The 26,874-nt window shown below is 44.7% G+C and overlaps 1 protein-coding gene across 1 annotated transcript in view; it reads right to left on the bottom strand.

Annotated features, from left to right (window-relative positions):
* Positions 1-26,874, bottom strand: part of ITGA9 (integrin subunit alpha 9) — an 818,222-nt gene that overhangs the window by 550,664 nt on the left and 240,684 nt on the right. The window contains exon 15 of the mRNA XM_069215150.1: positions 13,963-14,117. Coding sequence (XP_069071251.1) covers positions 13,963-14,117 — 155 coding nt within the window. The remainder of the gene's footprint in view (positions 1-13,962; positions 14,118-26,874) is intronic.

The raw sequence follows: 26,874 nt of genomic DNA, 5'->3' as shown, positions 1-26,874 counted from the left end.
TTGGTAGGTTTCCCTAGGTGCCGGCTGAGCTAGAGGCCAAAATCTACAGGTAGGCACTTCTCAAAAAACACCTCTGTTTTCTTCCAAAAATTTGGATGTGTCCACGTTGCGCTTTGGGGCGTTTCCTGTCGCGGGCGCTAGGCCTACCCACACAAGTGAGGTATCATTTTTATCGGGAGACTTGGGGGAACGCCGGGTGGAAGAAAATGTGTGGCTCCTCTCAGATTCCAGAACTTTCTGTCACCGAAATGTGAGGAAAACTTGTTTTTTTAGCCACTTTTTGAGGTTTGCAAAGGATTCTGGGTAACAGAACCTGGTCCGAGCCCCGCGAGTCACCCCTCCTTGGATTCCCCTAGGTCTCTAGTTTTCAGAAATGCACAGGTTTGGTAGGTTTCCCTAGGTGCCGGCTGAGCTAGAGGCCAAAATCTACAGGTAGGCACTTCTCAAAAAACACCTCTGTTTTCTTTCAAAAATTTGGATGTGTCCACGTTGCACTTTGGGGCGTTTCCTGTCGTGGGCGCTAGGCCTACCCACACAAGTGAGGTATCATTTTTATCGGGAGACTTGGGGGAACGCCGGGTGGAAGGAAATTTGTGGCTCCTCTCAGATTCCAGAACTTTCTGTCACCGAAATGTGAGGAAAACTTGTTTTTTTAGCCACTTTTTGAGGTTTGCAAAGGATTCTGGGTAACAGAACCTGGTCCGAGCCCCGCGAGTCACCCCTCCTTGGATTCCCCTAGGTCTCTAGTTTTCAGAAATGCACAGGTTTGGTAGGTTTCCCTAGGTGCCGGCTGAGCTAGAGGCCACAATCTACAGGTAGGTACTTCTCAAAAAACACCTCTGTTTTCTTCAAAAAATTTGGATGTGTCCACGTTGCGCTTTGGGGCGTTTCCTGTCGCGGGCGCTAGGCCTACCCACACAAGTGAGGTATCATTTTTATCGGGAGACTTGGGGGAACGCCGGGTGGAAGGAAATTTGTGGCTCCTCTCAGATTCCAGAACTTTCTGTCACCGAAATGTGAGGAAAACTTGTTTTTTTAGCCACTTTTTGAGGTTTGCAAAGGATTCTGGGTAACAGAACCTGGTCCGAGCCCCGCAAGTCACCCCTCCTTGGATTCCCCTAGGTCTCTAGTTTTCAGAAATACACAGGTTTGGTAGGTTTCCCTATGTGCCGGCTTAGCTAGAGGCCAAAATCTACAGGTAGGCACTTTGGAAAAAACAGCTGTGTTTTCTATAAAAAAAATAGGATGTGTCCATGTTGTGTTTTGGGGCATTTCCTGTCGCGGGCACTAGGCCTACCCACACAAGTGAGGTATCATTTATATCGGGAGACTTGGGGGAACACAGAATAGCAAAACAAGTGTTATTGCCCCTTATCTTTCTCTACATTTTTTCCTTCCAAATATAAGAGAGTGTGTAAAAAAGACGTCTATTTGAGAAATGCCCTGCAATTCACATGCTAGTATGGGCACCTCGGAATTCAGCGATGTGCAAATAACCACTGCTCCTCAAAACCTTATCTTGATCCCATTTTGGAAATGCAAAGGTTTTCTTGATACCTCTTTTTCACTCTTCATATTTCAGCAAATGAATTGCTGTATAGCCAGTATAGAATGAAAACCAACTGCAGGGTGCAGCTCATTTATTGGCTCTGGGTACCTAGGGTTCTTGATGAACCTACAAGCCCTTTATATCCCCGCAACCAGAAGAGTCCAGCAGACAAAACGGTATATTGCTTTCAGAAATCTGACATCGCAGGAAAAAGTTACAGAGTAAAACATAAAGAAAAATGGCTGTTGTTTTCAGCTCAATTTCAATATTTTTTTATTTCAGCTGTTATTTTCTGTAGGAAAACCTTGTAGGATCTACACAAATGACCCCTTGCTGAATTCAAAATTTTGTCTAGTTTTCAGAAATGTTTAGCATTCCGGGATCCAGCATTGGTTTCACACCCATTCCTGTCACTAACTGGAAGGAGGCTGAAAGCACCAAATATAGTAGAAATGGAGTATGTCCCAGTAAAATGCCAAATTTGTGTTGAAAAATTTAGTTTTCTGATTCAAGTCTGCCCGTTCCTGAAAGGTGGGAAGATAGTGATTTCAGCACCAGAAACCCTTTGTTGATGGTATTTTCAGGGAAAAAACCACAAGCCTTCTTCGGCAGCCCTTTTTTCCCATTTTTTTGGAAAAAACTAAATTTTCACTGTATTTTGGCTATTTTCTTGGTCCCCTCCAGGGGAAACCACCAACTCTGGGTACCATTAGAATCCCTAGGATGTTGGAAAAAAAGGACGCAAATTTGGCGTGGTTAGCTTATGTGGACAAAAAGTTATGAAGCCCTAAGCGCGAACTACCCCAAATAGCGAAAAAAGGGCTCAGCACTGGGGGGGAAAACGCCCAGCAGCTAAGGGGTTAAAAAGCCTCCACTGGCTCCAGTCCGCGACAGGACAAAAGTTGTCTATTCACAACGATGAGATTTCTTGCTGCCACTGTTCCATTTTAGCTTTATTTTAAAATGACTTCAATGTGCAACCATGCGGTTGTCCCGCCTCAACTACGTCATCGCCATTACATTTGTTTTGTGATAAGGCCCCCACGTTCTGAAAGTAGTTCCGGCCGAAGCTGTCCATTGGACTTCTTATCCAAGAAAGCCACATAAAGGTCCTCGTCACATGGGCTATTCTCTCTCTTTCAGTTGCACAAAATATGTGGTGTCCAGTGTTGTAATGCAATTAGCTAGGTCACTGCAAGAAGTCCATTCGCTCAAGCAACAATCCAAACGTATTTTCTCTGGATTTTGGCCGGGGTGGGTGAGGATTTAGTGCTATCTGTATCCCTGCAAGCAGAAGTCTCACCCTCAAAGCCTGCTCCATCCCTCACTGATAGGAAAGTAACCTCACTTACCTTGACGCTCATGCAATAACCAACACAAAAGTGACACTTCGAGTAAATCTGCAGCACTTACCGGTAGGCAGAAGTAAAATATGACCACATTTTAATTGTTAATTTAGCAGCAACACGATTGAGTCAACCATTCATCCACCTCTCTGCTCAGACCTACACAGATGGGCTCATGAGTCTATGTAAGAACAAATGTAGGCAACTTGGCAGATTGAACGACCAAATTTGTACATGTAAAGAGGGCCAGACAGGTCTTTTACTCCACCAGGCATCTCCACAGTGGACTGGGGCCCTTGGATGCCAGTTCTGAAAGCCCCGGGCCACTGCTGAAAGCCTCTGTCACTTTCCCCAGCTTCTAGAGGTTAAGGACAACAGAAACAGGAAGGTTTTGAGAGAAAGAGAAAAAGAACAGTTGTAGACCCCCTGAGGCGGCTTTGCTCACCCCCAGGGGTCCCCGTACCACAGGTTGGGAACCACCGGGGTAGAGTATGGACGCCATTTAGCGGTCACAGCTGAGACCCTTGGTTGCCCTTTGGGGCCCCCGGCACTGTCTTTGAAACCCCAGGCCCCAGAGGTGGCAAATTATGTGCCAAAAACACAGTGGCAGCTCCTCCTTATGAATGTCAGTTGAGGCTCTACTATGTTTTCTGTCAATTTCTGAAGGCATTAATAGTGAATAATAGCACATTAGTCATTATCAGTGTACTAAAAATGGAGTACAGTTAGCTGGAATATGCCCTTCCATGGTAGTTGAGGCAAGTAAAAAATACTTTTAAAAGATGTTGTGAGTGTGCAGAAGAGAGTGTGTTTGTGTCAGAGACACTGTGCATACGTGTACATTTGTAAGTATCGGAGTTACTGAAAGTGGAGGTGAAAGGGCATGTGATGTCATTTCCCGTTAGCCCTGGCGTGGTGAATTGACGTCCATGGGGTAGAGGGGAAGCAATTAGAGAGGGACAGGAGAGAGAATGGGTGGATGGAAAGAGAAAGAGAATGTGCGTGGAGGTGAAGGGAGCGGCGCTGGTTTGCGAATTTTTGTCAGGACAGCTTTTGGGCCCCGTCTGGCCCTGTAAGATAACTACCACTTTGTAGAGAAAGGAGGGTTCAATGGCCCCAGTGAGTAATGCGCTTCTGTAATGAGCACAATGTATGTGTTTTATCACCTCGCCGCAACAAACCACGTGTTAAACTATAATCAGCGTCTGGTCGGGAGACAAGATGTGTAACTTATTTACCCCTTCTTTTAACGCCGTTGCTCTAACACAAACACGGCCCCGTCAAGCCTGTGTTTATGTTGCCCTGTTTGTGTGCTCTGGCCTGCAGGTCAGGCCCTGCCAGGGGTCACGGGTCACAGCGGGTGTCCAGCTCTGCGGGGTCTCAGCCTTTGATGCGGACCCGATCCGCTCTCCGTAGCATCAGCACCAGCTGCGAGGCTTCACCCCACGGCGCTGCGTCCAGCCCGCGCGAGGGGCAGACTTGACTGAGACCGCATTGTAAACCAGGGTCTGGCGTGCCTCGACGGCCCGCCGCATCCCCGCGCAGAGCTCTGCCAGGAAGCTGTGCGCTCCCCTCGACCAATCAGCGACTCCGTTAGTCATCCGCACCCTTTGCAGATTCAAGAAATCTCCTTCCGTGGAATAAGGAACAACTCGACGACAAGAGAGGCCCTGGGGCTAGCGGGTGCGGGGGAGGAGGTTGGGCAGTAAGGGGAACAGGAAAGGGAAGATACCCCAGGTAGTTCTATCGCAAGAAACAGGGAGAGAAGACTGAGCAATAGGGATGTTTCTGGGACAAAGTAGCACTGCGGGGAGACAGACTGAAGAGAAAGGTGAGATAGCACAGGGTGCAGAAATAAGCACTGGCAAAGGGAAGGGTTCTCATGCTAGAAAGAAGGTCCAGGCAGGTATACCGAAAGAGTTCTACAAGAGTCTATAAGAAAAATGTGACAAACTGAAAAAAAAAATCAAAATCAGATCACCAGGATTTGTTTGAATCAGTGGGTGCCCGAGCCTGTGATGACAAGTCCTGAAAGCCCCATGTGGTTTCCAATAGAGAAAAAGAATGATGCCTAAAGCCCACTGCAACAAAGGCCCTCCATCTGCTTACGTTTGCACCCCTCTATACACCCGCCACATTGATAATCTAGTTATGATCGATATGGTAACATGATTTCAACAACTCTGTATTGTGACATACAACCATCGCTGGTGGGAAGAAAGGGCCAATAGCTCACTGGGAAAAAGAGAAACCGAACAGGACTCTAGTACATGGGAGTTTTCGTTCACTCTATGAACTTTACCTGTTTAATACATCGGTAGAGTTGTGTGAGCCACTCAAAGCTCGAGCCGGGTGCCTGACTCTGGCTCATTTCAAGGTCCTCTTGGGCCCTCGAGCCCAAAACGAGCTGAGTTTTCATGCTTTCATTTGGCTTGTCTGCCACCCATTCTCTAACCTAATATGCTATGAATCAAACAAAAAGCATTAGACATTGTTGTGAAACAGGAGCCGGAAAGATATGTCTATCTAGTGTATGAATGTGAAACCAGAAAACCTAGCTTGACAAAACTGTGTCATCCTAGACAAATATTTTATTTCACACGATTTTCTTTTTCCTCATTATTGCATTTGGACAGCACTTTGAAGTATGTGAGTTCAGGATATGTGCTATACAATCACTTCTCTTGCGTTTGATATAAATAGAATATAATGTTGCTCCAGCCACATTTAGGGTGCACATGAATTGAGACCTACCTCTTACTTCACCAATGGCATTGTCGTCGTGGCAGGGGGCATGGATATTTTTAAGTTCATGTTAGAAAGATGTCACATGTAATACATGACTCACAATGCAGTGATATAATGTGATGTACTAAGTTGAAATGCTTCTGCATGTTAAAGAAATACACTTTTTTGGATTCCCCCCTCAATGAGAAGCATTGCTGTTGGAGTTTAATGTCATTCTACAAGAAGCACACACCCCTGTGTATGGGGTATGGGGAGGAGCGGACAGTGCGACAGAGTCAGTGACCCTGGAATAAGGTATGCACGCGACCAAGGGGGTGGAGGGTCTGGGACAGGGAATATGTCTGTTGTCAGGGCTGGGGCACACTTACAATGTGACAGATCATACAATAACCGAGACAGGAAGGCACTCAGCTTGGGACCACGGAGACTATGACCCTAGGGCAGGGAAACACATACACTGACATTCACCGGACACCCTGCGACAGTGAATAGTCAGGCGTCAGGACAGGGTGCACACATTGGGTGAGGCTGTCACTGTAACTATGAGGAACTGACACAGGGGCGGAGAGATGCACAAACCAGACAATAACTGATACCAGGAAGGGGATACATTGGCACAGGGATCACATTATCTCTGGGCCAGGCAGAACTTTTCAAGCTAGGAGTTGCAGTTTCTCATTTTCCATTATAAATCTAGCCCAGGAAGTCTCAGCATACATAAGTACCAAAAGAATGCAAAATAGGGGGAAAAAAGCAACGGTGAGTACGTTGCAACTCTGCACTTCTAAAAACGAGTACAAATTAGCTTTGAAGGGAGCTTCTGTTCTACCCTCGTTCATGAACAAAATTAGTTTCAAGCTGTTTTTTCCCCATTTATTTGACCTACAACTCTAGTTGTCTGTTTCTCTAAAGAGAAGCACCCACACGAACAACTGTGCACCCTGCTGAGTTGGCACATGTAGCCCACCCACCACAGCAGGGTTTTTTCTCCTGCCCTGAAAGATTCAGCCATGCTCAAGAGAAGGTGCGCCATTTCCTTCCCTGGCAGAAAGGCGCACAGAATGCTTGCATAAGAACTGCTGATGGAGCGACAACTGCGAGGGAACACACGGCCCTTCTGTTCATCAATAGACCAGAGCGTTTCCTGTGCAGTGATTGCAGCCCCCCTTTGCAGCCAGCTGACTGGGCAATTACCCCGGTAGTGCATCTGCACTGTCCCTTGCGACAGAGGCTACTCCATGCAGCCAGACACACTCTGGAAAACTGTCCGAGAACCTCTGGCGACGCGAATAAACTGAAATACAACCAGGTAAAGCTGCATTCCTTGGAAATAAGTAATAATCAGGTTCGAATCACAGCCTCGGCTCAATGTCCTGGAATTCTGTGCTTAAAATCCCTGGGCCTAAAAATGCATAATGTAGTCTTGTACAGGGCTGCAAAGCACTCGCGCTAGGTTCTTGCTATAAAACATCATTTTGTAAAGCACTCTAAATCCCGCGGGCCAGGTTTGTGCTTTAAAAACGCAGCAAAAAAAGCAGAAATAGAAAGGCAGTAGAACGGATGCACACAGGAGGGATCTAGCAGAAAGGAACAGATACCTTTCTAGTCGTGAAGTAGGCGCATCTGCAGCTCAATGCAAGCATCAAGCAGAGGCGGGAGAATACAACCAAACAGCCTGTTGGATAAGGTGAGAGGTGAATGCTCCGTTGGGCTGAGCCAAGCAGCAATTGGCAAAGTCTCAAGCCATTGGCAGGAAGAGGGTTGTCGAACAAAGCCAAAGGGGCAGAGCCAAAGCCCACTTAATGTTTATTGTAATCAATAGGTCTGTTTGGCAGCTGTGGTGAGAAACTAGACTTAAAAAGTGATTGTATGGAAATGCTTGAACTAATATTTAATCACTGGTTATAACTCCAGATGCATTCCATTCTATCATTTTGTTGGTCAGTCTGCCACTACAGAAAGGAACTATTCAGCTTTCTGCACCAGTGCACTAAGCAATGACCACTCACTCTTTCAACAGGGTTGTGATGCAGTCCTCATACTTAAATCAATCAGGGTTAGCTAAAGCTCACTCCCTGGCCCGGCTTCCCCTTTCCTCAGTTCCTCATTGTAAAAGACTATGGTCTCTTTCAATGATACGGACTCATCTGATCCTGTAGAACTCTTCGCTAACAGTCTCGATTCTAACTAAGCTCATATCCCCCTACATTCTAAGTGGAGACTTGAACCTGAATTTATGAAACTAAACACAGCGCTCATTATCTTTTACCAACTACCTACAAGGCAACAACCTTGCTCTTAATTGCATGTCTCTCTCTCAAACACCGCTCAGCCCTTCACAACCTGCGCGTGTCCCTGTCTACATATCCATTAGTTCCCCTACCCATCCTTCCGGCTTCTAACACTTCCATCACTCAGCAGTTGAGCAGAGGGCTCTCAGGGCCCAGTGTGCTTTCTGTTTGTGCCACTGCCTTCATCAGACCTGAGATCAGCGGTAGCAAGGGTAGCGCCAGAGGCAACAAAGGACAAGCCAGGGTCATCAGCTGCTACCTCTAACCAATGTCCATGTCTTAACCTTTTATGTGGGTATATATTTTTGTATTGGTTGTGATTTCCTTCCACTCTACTTGTGGCAGTGTTCCTTATCATTCTTTGCTTTTGTTTTCCATCCGGTCAGCACAGAGATTGGAGATCTGGTTTGTATCTCGGCCACTGGAGCTGAGCATCTGAACTAGACCATGCCTGACCTACTCTTAAAATAACGCAGGAAAATGTGATTAACATTTTCCAGCCTGCAGCCTATATGTGCCCTGGGCTATGTATGTGGTATTTCTATTGCCCAAAGCTGCACAAAAGGCAGAGGAGCGCTATACACGGCCAAATATAGGGAGTGCCCCAGCCTTAATTGTCCCAAGAATCTATGCAGTGTGCGGTGTGCCACATCATGTGCTTCCCATGGGGGCACTCAGACAGCCCAAGAGAGGATGGCTAGACAGATGTTTATTATTTGATATGCTAAATATGTGAAGCCCATCTTAGATGAAAATTCCACCCTTAGTGTAGCCTTCAACAGTGAGCACAAATCACACGCAGATCAGAAAATAGACACGAAACTACTTTTGTTCGCAACATGTGTGCTGTTACAATTCGAGCAGAAAGTTTTCATAGAGCTGTGCGAACAGGATGCAGAGGGCAGATATGTCCATGTTTGAAAAAGGGTTTGCTAAATACAAAGCTCAAAGAAGAGCAAAACGCAGCACAAGCCTTTCATCTTTATCTACTCATAACAGGTCTCCTGGCGCTGATCACCTAGCAGACTTTTTGTCCAGCTGTTAAGTGTCAAGTGGCCAGCGGTGTGTCCTTTTATATAAACACACAGTGCCGCTATTTCAACACCCGGGCCAAGAATTCTAAACACGAGGCCCACACCGCAGGACTCTGGCAAGTTGCTTATCAGATCCCCAGTAATCAAAATGTCTCGCCTTCTTTTGTCCACAAAGCATGTCGTTTTCTCTCCCACCACATTCAGTGTGGTTGAATGCAGCTGCATTACAACCACTCCCAATATGCATGAAACATTCATTGTGATCATTCATGTACCCCCCCCCCACACACACACACACACTGAGAGCTCTCACCCCAGGATCAAAGCAAAACAGCAAGCTTTCAATCATGAATGGTCTCTGAGTAGATTCTGCCTGTAGATAAAGTCAGAAGCTCAGTTAATAACTGTTCACACCAGAACAGGGAGGTCTGGGCAAGGCAAGTAAAGGAGTGAAGAACAATGTGGCCGACACAGTTTCTTGTTTCCAGTGGGCAAGAGTCCAAGGTGCATGGTCCGCTATGGAAGACATGATGAGCCCCTTCAGGAAGGAGCTTTAGGAATTGTTACACTGGATCACATGCTTCAGGGCATAGCACCTACCTAAGGAACAAAACACGTTCCCAGCAAAACTTGGACAGTCCATGGGCATGGCACCACAGGCAGGTCCCCAAGGACCACAAACAAAAGACATCAGAATCAAGTAATTCATCCTGTGGGCTGAAGGCATGGGGAGGTGCAGCTTATGAGGCACATCACATTTTGCTGTATCGTCCACCACACTGAGCGAAGAGAACTGACGACTGGACTAAAGGATTCACACTGAGGGCAAGATTGTCCAACCTTGCAGGTCATCAAACAAAAATCTTGAAAGATCAGCCACACACAGTTTGAGGCCAGTCCCTTCAGTGCCGTCCATTACCATTTTAGGGGGCTTTTGAATCAAGGGAGCAGGTAGCACACGTCAAAGGCGTGAATCATGACACCAGTGGTTAGCAACATACCTTTAGGCTCATCGCAATAATTTTACTTGTCAGGATTTCCAAGACTGATCAAGAGGGCTAAGAAAGTGACATGACTTCAGATATGACAAAAGGGGGGTGGTGCCAAACACTATCTGAAGAACATTATTACCTGTTTAAATTGCAGAATAGAGCAATTAGCAGGTAAAAGTGGCCAGCTAACATACGTAGAGTTGTTGGCGTAGCACTGTTCCCTGTGCGTAGCAACATTAATAGCTAGCCACAACCATTGGCACAATCAATTCTAAAGCAAGGTTCAAAGACATAGAGATGGATTACCATTCATATCTCAACATCACTTCTAACAAAGTTGAATTCATACTTCACCAAACACCAATAGTATATCTTCAACATAAACCTGGCATCATCTCACACACAACACATCTCCGAGCGCTTCCACTTCAACTGTTCATTCTTATGCTCTCACCAAACTGTATTTCAGCCATTCCGAACTTAACCTAAATATGCTAAACTCACATATGTACCATGCTGCATGAAAGCCACAAGATTCCTCAAGGCTGAACAGTCATTCCAAGACGAGTGACAAGCATACAACTCAGCAGAACAAAATAAATGGCACAATTATCCTCATACGTACTGCTTTTGACAAATCCACAAGATCAAATCAAATCAAATCACTAACATTTATAAAGCGCGCTACTCACCCGTGCGGGTCTCAAGGCGCTAAGAGACCGCTAAGAGGATGTCTCGCGCTCAGTGCCAAGAGGATTTATCTAGCCATTCTCCAATAATCTAATAATCCTTTAACACACAATTTATAATATTCTAACCTTGCTGACCACTTTCCAGTGTGTTTCACCTTGAAACACTCTGAAACACAACCAAATACAGTTTCATCATACCATTGACTCTGGTCAGTAAAAACCTCAGAACAGTAAAAACTGACCAGATTCTAAAGCGTTACAAGACTACACACGTTACTTGTATGGCGTAACTGTGCTATACAAAAGCACACAACATAACAAAGGGTGAGGAAGCATGGAAGCTCACGTTGGAGGATGTCCCGCGCTCAGTGCCAAGCCAATCACAAGGCATTCCATGTACATTGATACTTGTGCACACAGGCGTAACCATCACAAGAGGATGCACCAGATGCTGCATTCAACCCCTCGCACCCCCTTACTGCCGCCCAGGGCCAGTTCATGACAACTATGCCTCAGCAGTTACACTCTACTCAAGGAACCCTCCTGTTGATAGGATGGCAGGGAACTCAGATGCAAACATGTCAGAAGACAGCACTAGGACCGAGAAGAACGTTCTGCCGAAGTGACTGAATTATCGAAATTCTGTAAAAGAAACTTACAAAGGGATTGTGAGGAAGACACTGCAAGGAAAGGACCACTTAAGAGTGTTTTGAAAAATAAAAAAAAATGGGGGCCAAGAGCACAGGGTGGTGGGGGTTTTCACAGGATGGATATCACAGGAGATCTACCCCCTTGGAAGGAAGCATATACACAAAGGCCTAAAGGGATACTAAAAACAGCTTTAAAAACTCAAGACAGAAGAAACAAAGAAAAGAGAGAAGCATAATGCAAGTAGAAATCATTGACAAACTAAGTCAATTAAAGGGAAAAACTCAAAAACCAAAACAATTGTTAATGAAACTAACACTTTAGACCATTCACGGGTCCTTCTTTCATGTTTAGATGTTTTAGGGGGAAAACGTTTTTAGGAAGAGAATTACACTGCGGTAGGAAAACAAAATCACTTCAAAAATAAATAGACACCTTTTCTTCCAATTCGGAGCTATGATTTATCGTTTCAAATACCTATCGTTGAAAATTCGCTGCTGACAGACACGAGCTGGACACAAAGCTTTGGAAAATATCTCATCAAGCCCATTATCACGTTCAGCATCACTGTATATTCTAAGAACAAGGCCACCCAACGGAGCAGAACAGCATAAATTAAATAAACACGTCTAAATTTAAACCATGTTGGCCACGCAAGAGCCCCAAAATATGCTGAGTGCATCTTGACACAGAGGAGGACAGGAAAATAAAGGCCAAACAGATGCAAGGCAGAACCATTAAGAAAGGAAAAATAAAGAGGCTGAAAACAAAATCAACCCCATGCTGTCAACAAGTATACAGAAAGTGCAATCTCAAATGAATAAAATAATTTTAAACGAGTAGCGATGCAATAAATAAATTCACAAATGTCATATGAAATCCTTCCTGTGCATCTTTGCGTTGTGGTTCACAATAGTTCTGATAGCTCAATCTCCAAGCACAAACCTTGCGCCTGCAAATGACTCACATAGTGGCCCACTGACAAACAAATACAACGCATCTGAAATAAGACTATAATCTGTCTCTGTCATAAACTCATAGGCAGGGCCGCAGGAATTATGGATTTGCTGCGTTTGCCGCATATTCCGCAGCTCAAACATATTAAGCGTTTCTAAAAACGCTTTGCAGTGGAAGGTCCTTCTGTAAGTTTGACTGGTCACCTTTCTGTTGCTTATTTCTATATTTGGGTGTCACATTGGTAATAATGAGGTGAAATGTTTGTTCAGATAGCGTAAACGTGTAAAAATGACAAAATAAAGATGTAATGCTATCACAAAATGAGCTACATTATGCTGCAGATTTTGCTTTTTCTTGCCGCATAATTTAGTTAACATTGCAGCATAATTTAGTCCTTCCCTACCGCATAATTCCAGTAGCCCTGCCCATAGGTCAGTGATACACAGGCATTATGGAATATATCTCCCTTCCGACCAGTCAGGAGTGTCCCACAAGTCTGTGAAAGTGCTGCAGTTGCAATTGCACATGGAGAACATTTTCACAACTAGCTTCTTGCATATCTAGGTATTGGTCATACGTCAGAACCCACATCCTTGACTGGTCTGTGTTTACCGAGGTCAACTCTAGGAAAGCAGAAAGTGAATCACCAACACACACCACAAACCTATAACATGGGTCTCGGTTACTAGGCTCTGGTGGAAATGCTTTATATAGTAGCAAGCCAGTTGCAGATACGCCTCCGTGCTCTGAACCTGCTAGTCCTTGGCCAGGCTTTCTATAACAACACAATCTCATTTTTGGGTTAAAAAATAGGCCTTGTGCAAAAAATGCAGGAAGTGGGCAAATACGTCTTGTTGAACAACGAAAGAAAATCTCATTCAATTCAATTTACAGTTAAATGTGGAGACAGGCCCCAGAGTTTTGAGATAACTTAGAAGAGGAAACACATGTTATATTAGAGTGAAATGTTAATTTAAACTGTTTCACCTTCTTATTCAGTTATTTGAACCCTGGCCAGTCAGCGTTGTTCATGGGGTACGCTCACACCCCGTGCTGCATCGTTATAAATATGGTGGATCATGTGCCATGATGTAAAGGCAATGTATATTTAACACCACTTTGTAAACGAGGACCCTGTGCAGGCAATCTGCATAGTGACAAATCTTATCAACAAACCAAGAGCCAGCTCATGGGCATAGAAGTACAACCGCAAACACAACCTCTGTTGCTACATGGGAGGATCCACCAATATTTAAGCACCAGTTTATTACCAGCACCACCTGGCTCTTGTGGATGGCTTGTCTACCATGCCATAAATTCAAAACAACACTGACAGTGAAACACAGAAATATGACATAAACAACCCTTAAGTCTTCATAAGACAAACCCCTCTCCATGATACGTGAGCAACATTATATTTAACTGGCAATGCACTCCAGTTAACACTCAACAGTATTGCATTCTAGAAGAAAAGGCCTATGGAAACTACACAACGTACACTGGTAAAATCAGCCAAACAAGCATAGAGCTGATGTATGTGTACACAACTGGCATGTGCAAGCTGAAAATACTGTGAACCAAAAGCTCCATGTCTGTACTAACTGTTTCCTCCATTTAGGGAAAAGGAACTGCATGTCAAAAACCAATTCTCAGGTTTTTAGAAGAAAATCAGCACAGCTTGAGTGCAGAGAAGACATCACCATACCTTCACGTATGCAAGGTACTGCTCGCACTTCTGCTCCTGATAGGAGAGCTGGAGCTTGCCTTGGCCCGTCATTTCTCCAGATGCAGCAAAGTATATCCTGGACGGAAACCCCTTCTCCCTCTGGGCTATATCAGCTGTAAGGTTGTAAACCAAACCTGCAAGAGACAAAAGACCTGTCAATGTCAAAAACACACGTGTGTAGGCCACACATGAAAATTATTCCTTTTAACATCACATGTCTACGAGGTGAAGCAGAGAATTATCATTGGCTAAAGTCACTGGCTGGGATGTCATGGAACATACTACATTGCACCTCCCAATTCCAGAATGGTGTGTGTCCATTGACAAACATGCAAGTGTTCATGATGGGATGGGACATAGTAGGTTGTGACACCTTCAACGGATGGACACAAGAAGCGGGCAGCTGGTATCGTGTATTCGATGTTTAACCCAGAGAGGTTCTTTAGTCAGATGTCATCAGTGGTAAGTGAATGTGATAAAGGGCAGCTGACACATCTAGAAATGGCACCATGCCTCAAATGTGTCTGACACACCTTCTTAATACATGAACAACTTGATGCCTGAAGGTATTTACTTCTGTGTATATGATCATGATACTCTCCTCTCGACTGCCCATCTTGAAATGTTTTATTTTTTTCCTGCTAGAGCTCTGTTAAAGTTAAGTACCAGAGGAAACTAAGGCGTACACTGAAAACAAGAAACTCTTATTACAAAGGACACCTTCACAGCGCCAATGCACCTCTTTGTGAAAAGGCTCAGAGCCTGGTGTCTGCCCTGTCGGCGTCATTGCTCTTTTAAAGCTTAGAAATCCACCATGACATGGCCGCAGCACAAACAAGGCAGAGTTGCTCATCCGAGAAACTCAAGATAGCTGATAGAGAGTCATCCTACACTGTTGTCTGGCTCCAGCTTGCGACATCCCAGTCCTCTCTACCTGTCAGGAGGAGGCACAGACGAATGAACAAAATAAGCTGAATAAAACATACGAAGTAAACATTCCCTGTCGGGATCCTTGTATACTTATGGTAGTGCCATAGGATGTTGCTAAAAACACCATATTAAAGATGGGGTTTACGTACCGCCTATTGTCTAGGGGAGGCAATTTAGCAGGCAACAATTAGGTTTTTGTTACTATGGCTCTAATACTTGTTGCACGATCCAAACTCTTTGAGTGGGGATTTTCCACAGAATTAATGCAGGACAAAGATTTGTGGGCATGTGCGTTCTCTAGTGCAGTGTGGGTGAGGTGGTGAGCATTGTGAGTGCTGTATGGTGCACTGCCAGGGAATACACGTTCTTCACTCTCTCTGCACCCCAGAGCCCTCACACTGCATCCTATTGAATCTCATAACCATCTCCTGTCCTCTTCTCGTCATTCACCTAGTGACACCCCCTCAGCCTCTTTTGCTCAGGCCACTCAGAAGGATCTGCATGTGCAACAGGAGAAATAACGAGACGATTGGATGAGAGAGTCGGGCAACAGGAGCTACAACGTATTTAAAAGTTACATTCTTATTGCGCGATCTCTTCATGTAGACAACCCAACACTCAGAGTCAAATAAAACTCTGCAAATGATGATATTCACAGACTCCAAGAACCTCAAGATTCCGAAAAGAGAGTTTTCTGTCCAAAAGAAAAATAGTGCTTGCATTGTAGAGGTATGCAGATTGCCTTCTTAAAAAAATAAGCGATTGGAGCTCCACTTTAACTACAAGAGCAAAGAACTGTTGCCTTTTGGCACAAACCTTTTAAAAATCGTCCCTAACTAAGGTTTGAAGATGTGACTGGATCAGCGAGCAGATACTGTGCATGAAACTAAAGTAGGCACTAGGAAGACATAAATAGCTTTTTCAGCTCAAGCTTTTATTTCAAATTAAAACAACATGTTTGAACATGCAAGAGACTTTGGGAAGTTGAGCGTCATGTTTAATGGCATTGATGTCATGTTCCAGGAAAGGCGGAATCCGCTGCACGGCTTCCCACGCCTGTGTTTAGCAGCGCCGCACTGGAGTGCTTGGCCATGTGTGGGTTCCTCTCAGTTGCTCATGCTTCCTGTGTCACAGTCAGCTGGGCTGCAAGCAGTCACCAGAGCCGGGGGTCCTTCTTCGAAATTTGTTTCCCACGAGCAGAAGTCAAGCAGAGTGTGAAAAACATAGGCCTGACGTGAAGAGTGAACAACCCCAGTGCGCTGAATAACTTCTATTGGTGGACAGGGATGACAGTCATGATGCATGCTTATAAAAGACGAAACCTTGGTTACTAGAATGCTCAATGATTAGAATAGGTTGAGTGCAAGAATGTAGTCATTTCTCTTGGAGTTTGGGCTGGGGGAGCACTGTCATGGCATGTGCTGAAAAACATCTAGCTTAAAACAAATTCCAGGATAAAATGGAAATGAGCCAATGGAGGAATGCAAGGCTGCAGAAGGCAGTGCATTGCAAGGTTTTTTATTTATTGATTTTTGCATTTTTATAGTATGCGAATACAGCCCAAGGGCATTACATCACTTTACAAGAGAAATATGGATGCATTAAAAGGCAAGAATCGTCAAGGATAAATAGATAAGCAAGCAAAGCAGGAAAGTCAGATCAGTTCAACAAGAAATTAGGCAATGGATCTAAGAGGGGAAAGCAGGCGAAGTAATGGTGGCCCTAGCTAAAGTGTATTTCAAATTGATGAAGGGCTAAAGGGTTAGCCAGAATTTTTTTCAATCAGGAGGATTTTGAGTTCCTTTCTAGGTCAAGCGTGCAAGCGTTCTGACATGCTGTAATCTATCTGTGGGCTTTTAACCACGCCCACTGCACGCCCATCACTATCACTAGTTTATGGGCTTGCCTTTCAAAAATCCTTTGTTATTACTGGTAAATGCTTTACGTTTGTCCCTCCTTAAGGCGGTTTGCTTACCACCTTGGACATCGGCCCTGTTACATGGATAATTGCATGATTGCTGAATGTTTGACTGTGAGCGAACTTCTTTTTCCTTTTGTGTCTCTCCTTCACACTCATGGCGGCCAAGTCACATTGAATTGGCTGGCTTATGTGAACTGTTTTACTATTCATTTTCAATTTAAGTTGCAAGAAAAGTCCTGTTAGGAATTTACAATGTTAACAACTCTAACGCAAGCAAACGCAAGACCCATTGCATTGCAAATGCTTATTATAAGTGACATGACATGGGGTTGTGTGAAGGGATAGTGGGAGAGAGTTCCAATCCTTTGCTGCACTACATGAGAAAGCCTGTTTCATATAATGTTCACACTTGCATCTGAAAAGGCTACAGGAGAAGGGATTCCAAGTTTCTAGGTCCCCATTGGGCGCAAGAGATTTTTTGTTTTTCAGTAGGAGAAGAAGTACTCATGAGGATTTTTTTGAGAGATACAGTGCTGGGCTTAAATTGAGCTCTATCTTAAATGGGGAGGTGGGCATTTAAGAGTTAGTGCAATAGGGACGATGTGGTCACATTTCTAATGACCTGTTACAATTCACCTGCAGCACTGCTCTGAGGGGTGTAAACTAATATTTGGTATTCAGAAGAGAAGCGAGTTCCCATAATCCACTCTGGTTGAGAATAGATGCCTAGGCTGCAGATTCTGGAATAAATTGCCTGATACCCCAAAGAAGTCTCACGTGGTAATAGAAACCTTGGCAAAAATTTGCTCCAAAAGGTTAAGCCACATATCAAGCAAAAAATCTCAGAGATTCAGCATTCTCCACAAGGTCAGTTTGCAACCTGGGGGAGGGGAGTAGAATCCATCTGCTCTTGTAAAAGAAGGCTGGATGTTTTGGTGAGATTAATAGGAATTTGGGGCCAGATGTATCAAAGGGTTTTACCCCTTCTGTGTCTATGGGAAAATGTGTTCGGACATATGGCTCTTTGTGTGTTTAATTGTAACAGGTGGAGTGACATCCTTTTTTGGATTTTGGTCAAGGTGGTTGAGGGCAGGGGATGTTCTATGAGGAATAAATCTTCAGATAGATTTGAGTAGCAGATACAATATTGAACTGGGCATAAAAAGTGCAAAAGATGGATGCATGTTTCATTAATTCAGACTTTTGCCTAATTAAAAAGCACTACATCTAAATTTGTGACTGTAATATATAAATAGCTTGGCCTGAAAATTAGAGATTTGCAGATTTTGCAAACCGAACTTCCTTGGGTTTGTCCATTTGGTATTACAGAAGGAGATATCACTCAGGTAAATTAGCCTATTTGCACCTGGCAGAAGTTACGCCACATGTGCAAGGGGAAACCTGCCCCCAAAGATAGTGTAAAAGTTCAGCCATGCATGCTTCGGTAGATGTTTTAATGCCCCTGAGGAGTCATGGGATCTTGGAAGAGAACTAGGTTGTATTGGAAGGTCCGGCTCATGGACTACTTTTTCTCCTATTTACTAGCGCGATTTCGCTTGGCATGTACTTTTGCCGATAGGTGAAAAGTCGGGTTAGGAGTTTACAACGCTATCAGCTCTAACATGAGCAAACTCGAGACCCGTTGCATTGCAAATGCCTGTTAATTTTAGTGGTCGTCTACCATGGCGCCCAGACTCTCCACTCCCAGACCTCCGCGCTATCAATAAAGATCTGAGCCCTGTTTCACAGAGAGCCAGAGACCAGGCTGCAGATCCCCTGCTCAGACAGAAGTGCAGCTAATAATAGAATGCTCGGAGCTGCCAGACTGTTCAAAATGCTTGAAAAATCAACAGAACTGGCTCTTTCCAAAAACTTTAAGAAGAAGAACTTTGGAAGCGAGTATACATAGCAGACATGTAGTGCACGGCTCTTGGACTGGGCATTCTAGTGCAATCTATTTATATTCGAAACCACCTTCCCTAAGACCATTAGGTTTGTGCCCGAGAAAAAGAATATATACAGAGTCCAAGAAAAAGACAAACATTTGGAATGTCTCACCTAACATGTCGGTGTGATTAATAGCAGCGAGGAGCTCATTGTTTTCTAAGGGAGGGTACAGATGTCTCCATGACTCGGTTCACTATAACAAATGGAAGTGTTTGGGATAATACCTAAGCCGAGGTAAACACAGTGTCTGCTGTAGGAATCTGGGTGACAAAGACCATGTCCCACAGGGACAAAAATAGTTTCACACTATAATAATGCATAGGAAAGAAGGAATGGAGCAGAAGGGGTTTTAAATAACAAAAGGTTTACAAAGAAGGATAAAATTAGCAAGTATTTACCATGTTGAGTGCTATTACGTAATAGGTAATGGAGCAAATTTATTTTGCCTAAACCTTACATCTTTCACATTTGAAAGGGTGAAGCAAGGTAAGTTTTCTCTGTTGATAGCACAAGCAGCAAAATGATGGCAAATATTTGGGCCCCGGGACTGTTGCCAGATTTACAAACATTTTTGCACTGAGTTGGCATCCAAAATGGGACACAAACATGCACAAAATGTTTTTGGTGGGTTTACTTTTGGGCGCAAAACTAGTTTATAGCAGGGAAAGTACCTCAAAGTAAGGTAAAGCAGTGCACAGCTCTTCCTGTTTTACTCTGCACCAAGATGGCATTCCATGGGTGGCACATGGGAGCTCCCATGCAACCCGGCATGGTTTCTGACACAAAACCGTTATCAACTAACAAAAGTAGATAGGGTTTTGCTCCAAAAAATAATGCCACTATGAATCAGGCATTTAAAAGGAGAACTGCTATTATTTCTCCTATCATTTCCCACGTTGCATGTGTGTTGCACTGTAAAGCACACATCCGAAGTACGAAAAGTTTCGAAGCAGGCCTAGTATTTTAAACTGGACATCAATGAACTGATCGAAACATTTGACAATTTATGGCAGTGTTGATTCAGTCTTTTGAAGCTGAGATTAATGAACTGAGGAAACATTGACAAGTCTTCAGAGTGTGACCAGAAAATTTAAGATCAAATAAAGAACTTTTAAACTGGTGATCAAAGACTGATAGCATCAAAGTTAACAGTTTGTCTCAGATCTTGAGACAAACAATTTATATGGAAAATACAACATACTTGCTGAGTTGCCAGTTATCTTGGAGCGGAGGGCGGCAATTTTCCTGCTAGCCAGAATTGAATATTACTTATGAATATTAATACAGTATGCAATACTAAACTGGGGGAGTTTGTAGGGGAAAGTAATGATGCAGACACTGAAATCCCCAACGGGAGTGTTATGTTATTTTGCTGGGTTTTATAAAGTGCAATGTTCATCTGCAGAGGTATCTTGTCACAGCAACAAAAAATAGCTGCTATACTAACAAGGTGGCAAATCACCACCTGCACCACCAGGACGGAGAGGCTTGACTGAACAGACAAGTCTTCAGAGTTGTTGGAAAGGGGAGTACATTTTGCTCATGACTCTCCTAAAGTAAGTACATAAACCAAACATGTTCTAGCTAATGACTATACTTAAAGTCCCAGCAGGGATTGGGGTGCATTTGGGACAGGGGTGTAACGGAGACCCTGTGGTGTGGGGGTACACCAGGGTTCCTTGTTTTGGAGGGGGTCCCTCACCCTTTAAGCCATTACATTGCATACCTTGCGAAATGTAGCCAATGTCATCGAATAAGAAGTAAACGCTTGGGAAAAGCCACTCTGCGTTCCCGAGCAGGCCCCTTCAGCGTAGAGGGGCCCCAACCATTCAAGAGGGCCCCACAGAACAGAAGATCAATAAATAGCTGTGCAAGCTGGGACAGGCTGGAGTCCCTCATCATATTCTGCAGGGGGCCCCGATCATTTTGACACTGATTCTGTCGGTTATATTATGGCGAGGTTCCTACTGAAAGCATGGGCCTGCTTCTCAGTGGAACGTCATACTCCAGGCTTGCAGAAACAACTCCTGGCATTAGCCATATAAGCAGGAGTGTCCAAAGACGGCCCACAAGAACTGGAGACATTTCAGATTTTATATATATAACACGTAACACAATCAGTGCTGGTACTGTGTCAGAACATGCAGGATCTATGTCCTCTGACTAGAAAAACACTTCAAGCTAAAGGTCATTGATACAACATTGTCAGCAGCATTGTCCCCGCGTTTAGCACAGTGCTCTCTTGCCCAGCTAACCCCTATGCCCATGCTCTGCATGTGCAAGAACTGTACCAGCAAACTGCATACATGAACAGTACTGGTGCATGACCTTTGCCAGTACAATAGAGAGATGAAAACACAGCCATTCTTGAGCATGATGCCAATCCACCACAACTGTCATGGTCCTGTCTGCCAGTACCAGACAGGACTACCATGACAAAAGATCCTGACAGGCTCAAGTGAGCCTCTGTCCATCTTTGATTGTCTTGTCGGGGTCTGTTCCCATATATAGGGGGCCACATGACTGATGAAGGAGTCTCAACTACCCAGGGCCTTTGCCATGGAGAAATAATAATATATTGTAGGAAAGTGCCCTTGTTGGCATGGTTACCTCTCCACTTTTTGCCTGATATTGATGCCAACTTGATTGCGAGTGTGCTGGGATCCTGCTAATTAGGCCCCAGCACCATTGTTCTTTCCCTAAAACTGTACCATTGTTCCCACAAGTGGCACACCTGCGGTACACAGTTAGGTCCCTTGTAAAAGTTACCCATGGTACCAAGGGCCCTGTGGCCAAGGAAGTTCCCCAAGGGCCGCAGCAGTATTATGCCACTCTGGGGAAACCCTCACCAAGAACATGCACACTGCCTTTGCAGCTTGTGGGTGCTGGTGGGGAGAAAAAGGCAAAGTCTACATGGCACCCTTCTCAGGGTGCCATGCCAACAAACCATTGCCTGTGGCATAGGTAAGTCACCCCTCTAGCAGGCCTTGCAGCCCTATGGCAGGGTGCACTTTTCCACAGGTGAGGGCATAGCTGCATGAGCAATATGCCCCTACAGTGTCTAAGTCCATTATTAGACATTGTAAGTGCAGTGTGGCCATATTGAGTAAATGGTTTGGGAGTTTCTCATTACGCATATTGAGTAAATGGTTTGGGAGTTTCTCATTACGAACTCCACAGCTCCATAATGGCTTCAATGAAAACTGGAAAATTTGGTATCAAACCTCTTAGCACAATAAACCCACTAGTGTGGGATTTATTGGAAAATGCACACAGAGAGCATCTTAGAGATGCCACCTGCATGTTAGCCAAACTGCTAGTGCAGGACTGACCAGTCTGTGCCAGCCTGCCACTTTCAGATGAGTTTCTGACCACATGGGGTGAGAGCCCTTGTGCTCTCGGTGGCCAGAAAGAAAGCCTACTGTGGGTGGAGGTGAATCACACATCCCCCTACAGGAACTGTAACACCTGGTGGTGAGCCTCAAAAGCTCAGGCCTCTTGTTAAAGTGTCACAGGGCACTCCAGCTAGTGGAGTTGCCAGCCCCCTGGACAAAGCCCCACTTTTGGCGGCAAGTCCGGCTGGGAAATTAGGGAAAGCAGGGAGAAGTGGCCACCTCAGCCAAGACGACCCCTAAGGTGTCCAGAGCTGAGGTGACCCCCTCCTTGCAAAATCCTCCATCTTAGTTTGGAGGGCAGAGACCAATAGGGTTAGGTCTGTGTCCCCCTCCCAAAAGGGAATGGACACAGAAAGGGTGTAACCATCCTCCGGGACATTAGCCATTGGCTACTGTCCTCAGGCCCGTGTAACACCTCTAAATCCAGGATTTAAAGGCTCCCCTGAATGCAGTTCGTCAGATTCCTGGTGACTTCACAAGAAGAACAAGCATTTGCAATGCACTAGGGTCTCCCATTTGTCCGAGTTACAGCTATTACCAGTTGTAAACTCCCAAACGGATTTTTCTTGCCACGTTAAAAGAAAAAACAGCGCGATTGCGCTGCTACAGTTCACTCGTAAAGAAACCTATCGGCAAAAGTGCAATTATGTACGTAACCGGCAAAAGTGCAATTAACTGTGTAACAGGGTCGATATTATGCAAAGCACTCAACTTCTGCCAAGCGAGATCGCGCTGCGAAAATAGAGAAAAAGTAGTCCACAAACCTGATGGGAAACAGCAAGCCTTGCATGTTTCTGTACTTGGTCGCTGCGCTCGAGGAGGGCTAACCACCAGAAAAGGCATGACGTATGCGTGCCTTCCACTAATGAAAGCAAGCAGATTCTAACAGGCAAGCCCATGAATCAATGAAAGACACTGACATGGTGTGGATGGGGCTCTGAGCCCTTTTCTAATTCCTAAAGCATCTCACTAGTGATACGCGACCCTAAAAGCCCTACTGGCCTGTATACAGCTTCAAAACCCTGCAAAAAGAAAGTGAGGCATCCTGCAGGAGCAGAGAACTTCGAAAAGCCTCCAGAGGACTGCCTCCATCACGGAGGACAACGAGCTCCCATGGACAGCGGCCCTGTCCAAGAAGAACCTCTATCTAAGGACTCCAGAACCGCCCGGATCACTGCACCCGACGCTCACAGCCCGTGTCCAGGTGGCCCAACTGACTAGAGCTGGTCACCAGGCGATTCTGAGCAAGTGCCTACCCTGGGTTGACCCCTCCTGTCCAACATGATGACGCCTGCAGCCTGAATCCAGAGGGCCCCCTGATGGCAGCTGAACCGGACGAAGATACCCTCCGCTAAAAGTTACTCTGCACCATAGTCCCCTGGCCTTAGGGAATCCAAACTCTGGTGCAGCAATGTCCAACAGGTGGCCCTCCTCCTTGTCCAGCCCATGGTTTTCCAGAACTCACCCCCTGGACCCAGCCTGCATCAATCTATGTGACCCCGGGGTACCCCTATAGCAAAGCACTGGGAGCCCAACATTGTGTTTGCACCCTCCATAGGAGCCCAAGTTAAATTTGCCTCATCTGTGACCTTTGCACCCGGCTGGCCCCTGTCGCTGGTTGGTGTTAACTTGAACCCTTACCAGTGGACTTCCTAACCCCTGAAGACTGGAACTGTAAGTTGTGTACTTACCTCGAAACTGTGCTAACTTTTCTTCCCCCAGGAACTGTTTCTGAAAACTGCACTGTGTCAACTTTTAAAACAGATTGTTGCCATTTATTTGAAAACTGTATAACTTGCCAATTCTAACCAAAGTGGTATTGATATATATGTTGAATACTTACTCATGTACTTACCTGAAACTTGAATCTTGTGGATTTAGAAATAAATTAACAAAATATATTTTTGCTATATAAAAAACATTGGCCTGGAGTTAGTCATTAAGTGCGTGCTTCTCTTATTGTCTGTGTGTGTACAACAAGTGCTTTGCACTACCCTCTGATAAGCCTAACTGCTCGACCACACTACCACAAAAGAGAGAATTAGTATTATCTACTTTAGCCTCTGTTAAGCCTCTGAGGAACGCCTGGGATCTGTGTATACTATATTTCATTTTGATATAGTATATACGAGCCAGCTTCCTACATATATGATTTGGTCACCTCCACAGTTACCTATAAATGGGACCGTCTTTGAGCCTTTACTGCTCAGTGCAATAACTCAGACCCGAAGAGCACATGTTATAAGGTGGTTCTCATTTTGGTATCTGGGATGAGTGTCAAATGAGAGATGGGGTGGCAGGTACTCTCAGTTTCTGTATTCTCTTGTTTTATTAAATCAACGCAAATTAAGAGCAAATGCAACTTATTTTAAATAAGAGCTTATCTACAAGACAAGTCACATGATCTCACACTTCAGGTGACATGTAATTTTTAAATATATGTAATATTCGTGCTTGATCATGGTAGGAGTCAAAAATGGGAGATTAATTACATTACTTAGTCACTAAATACCCGCTTTCCAAAGGAAGATGCTGGTACTGTGAGGCAGGTGTGCAGAGAAGTGCTGCAACTATCCCATGGGGAGAAAGAAAGTCTCAGAAAGAAATGCCATCTTTTTCCATTGAGACAGGTGCCCCTATGGAGACGTGTTGATATTGTTTATCACTTGTGCGGCAGCCCTGCAAAAGGTGGCAATACCCTCCCTCTGCAAGTACGGCAGCTCAACTGAGAAGTGCAAATACTGTCCAACACTCACTTGTACAGAAGCCATGGTGTGAAATATTTGTAATATAAAATTTACAGTATGTACTTGCGTTGAGATTGGCCAGTACCAAAAACTGGTCTTGATGGGTTCCTGAAGCACACAGCACAGAGGCAGCATATTTGCTGCCAATCACGATGAACTCTTAGCCCACCCCTGGATTTGCCCCTTGCACATGCCCCTCAACACACCCTCTCAGCACCCCAGCCCTGATGGTCAGGTTACAGAGTATTTTTTCCTTTCAAACTCTAGAAATGCAATAAAACTAAATGAGCAACATTGATACCCCCCATAACTGTGCGAAAAGTCTGCCCTGGCTTCTCAGGCCTGTTACAAATCAACATTGGATACCCAAACATAGAATCATAAATAGAGCATATATTATTATCTAAAATGTTGATGAAGCGCACCCCTAAATGCCAGACCAAAGGAACCAAAAATAACTTAACATATATTCCCACATATATATTTCTAATGGGACTGCCTGTGACAGAAGATGCACGGTCCAAGACAAAAGGATAATGCAGACGAGACAGCATATGGGGTAAGGAAATCTGTCCCAGAACCATTTCAAAATCTGTGGGCCAGGAGACCAGATAGCCCTGCCAAGCGTCACTCATCTAGGGTTACGCTAACACATTCTGGGAATTTCTTTGCATTACGGCAAGGTCCCAGAATGCTCACGCAAATCAGCTGATCGAGATGACAGGGTGTTTCTAACTCTTCCACTTCCTCTTCCACTTAATGTTTTTTCTTGGGTAACGTGTAGTAATAGCCCAGCCTCCGAGTGTGCCTGAGACCTGATTGGATCCCTGCTCTGTCTTATCTTCCTTAAAAGCACTGCGATTGGTGCTGTCTGAGCCTATGCTAGATGCTGGCGCAGCCACTTCCTCCTCCAGGAACACCACAGTTTGGGCTGAAATACCATTGCTATCTTCTGAGTCAGTATCGAGACCCTGATTCACCGGAAACTACTAAAAAAAAAACAGAACCTCCGCATTGGCACTCATATGGCCATTGCCCTCTTCCTCTCTCAAAAGCGTGTCTCCGACAGACTCGGGAAGGATGCACTGCTTTGAATGGTTGACATCAATCCAGTGCTTAATTTGTGCTTGTTGTTTCCGGTGCTGAGCACCCGCACTTATTTTTGAGGGCCGGGACTTAGTCTTCTACCTCAAGCATTTGCTGCGAGCAAAAGACACATATGGGAAAGACGGAGGAAGAGAAAGAACCAAAAAGCGTCATAAAGAGAGAAAGCAGAAAGCTGCAAGAGTGAGCTGAAGCTCTGGGAGTGGCTTTAAATGGATTGAAGAGGCCCGAGATGGCTTCAGGATTACGCTGCCTCAGTATTCCGTGTTCACACATTTAACTGCAGCAGCCGCGTGTTTCAGAGGAGACCTCTGAGCAGAGGCACTTTTCTATTTACAAATTAAGCACTGCATCAATCCGTGCAACAGGTTCATTGCAAACATAACCCGCCAGCATGCACCTGTTTCTCATCTTCTGGGCTGCCTATTGCATAATCTCTGACGTCCTACCCGGGGGCTTCTGCGGGTAGGTGCTGTCTTATGAAAAGTCAGCATTTGAGGAAGACAACTTGATGTAGGTAAATAATTCTGTGTCAAAGTTCTTAACGGTCCCAGAAAAAAAGTCAAATCGCCTGCATCCAAAAGTAATACAGAATTATCACTATTCATTTGTCCTGTTTTAAAAAAGTCTTTCCATATACCCTTTTTAGTCGGAGGTTTGACGTGATCTTTGAGTAGTAGCCCGTAAAATGTGCCATGTAGACATATTGTTTAGATAAGACAGCTCTAAAACTATAAAGTTGTAATCAACATTAAAGATGTCTTATATAGTTTTGCAAAATGTGCATTATTACCCTGCAAGATTGTAGATAGAGTCCAACATTTTGAAACAGTAATTTACAAAATTG

The sequence above is a fragment of the Pleurodeles waltl genome, chromosome 2_1 (genome assembly GCF_031143425.1).
Source record: "Pleurodeles waltl isolate 20211129_DDA chromosome 2_1, aPleWal1.hap1.20221129, whole genome shotgun sequence".
In the NCBI taxonomy this organism is placed as follows: Eukaryota; Metazoa; Chordata; class Amphibia; order Caudata; family Salamandridae; genus Pleurodeles; species Pleurodeles waltl.
The sequence above is the reverse complement of the archived record's forward strand: the minus strand, read 5'-3'. Positions and strand labels throughout refer to the sequence as shown.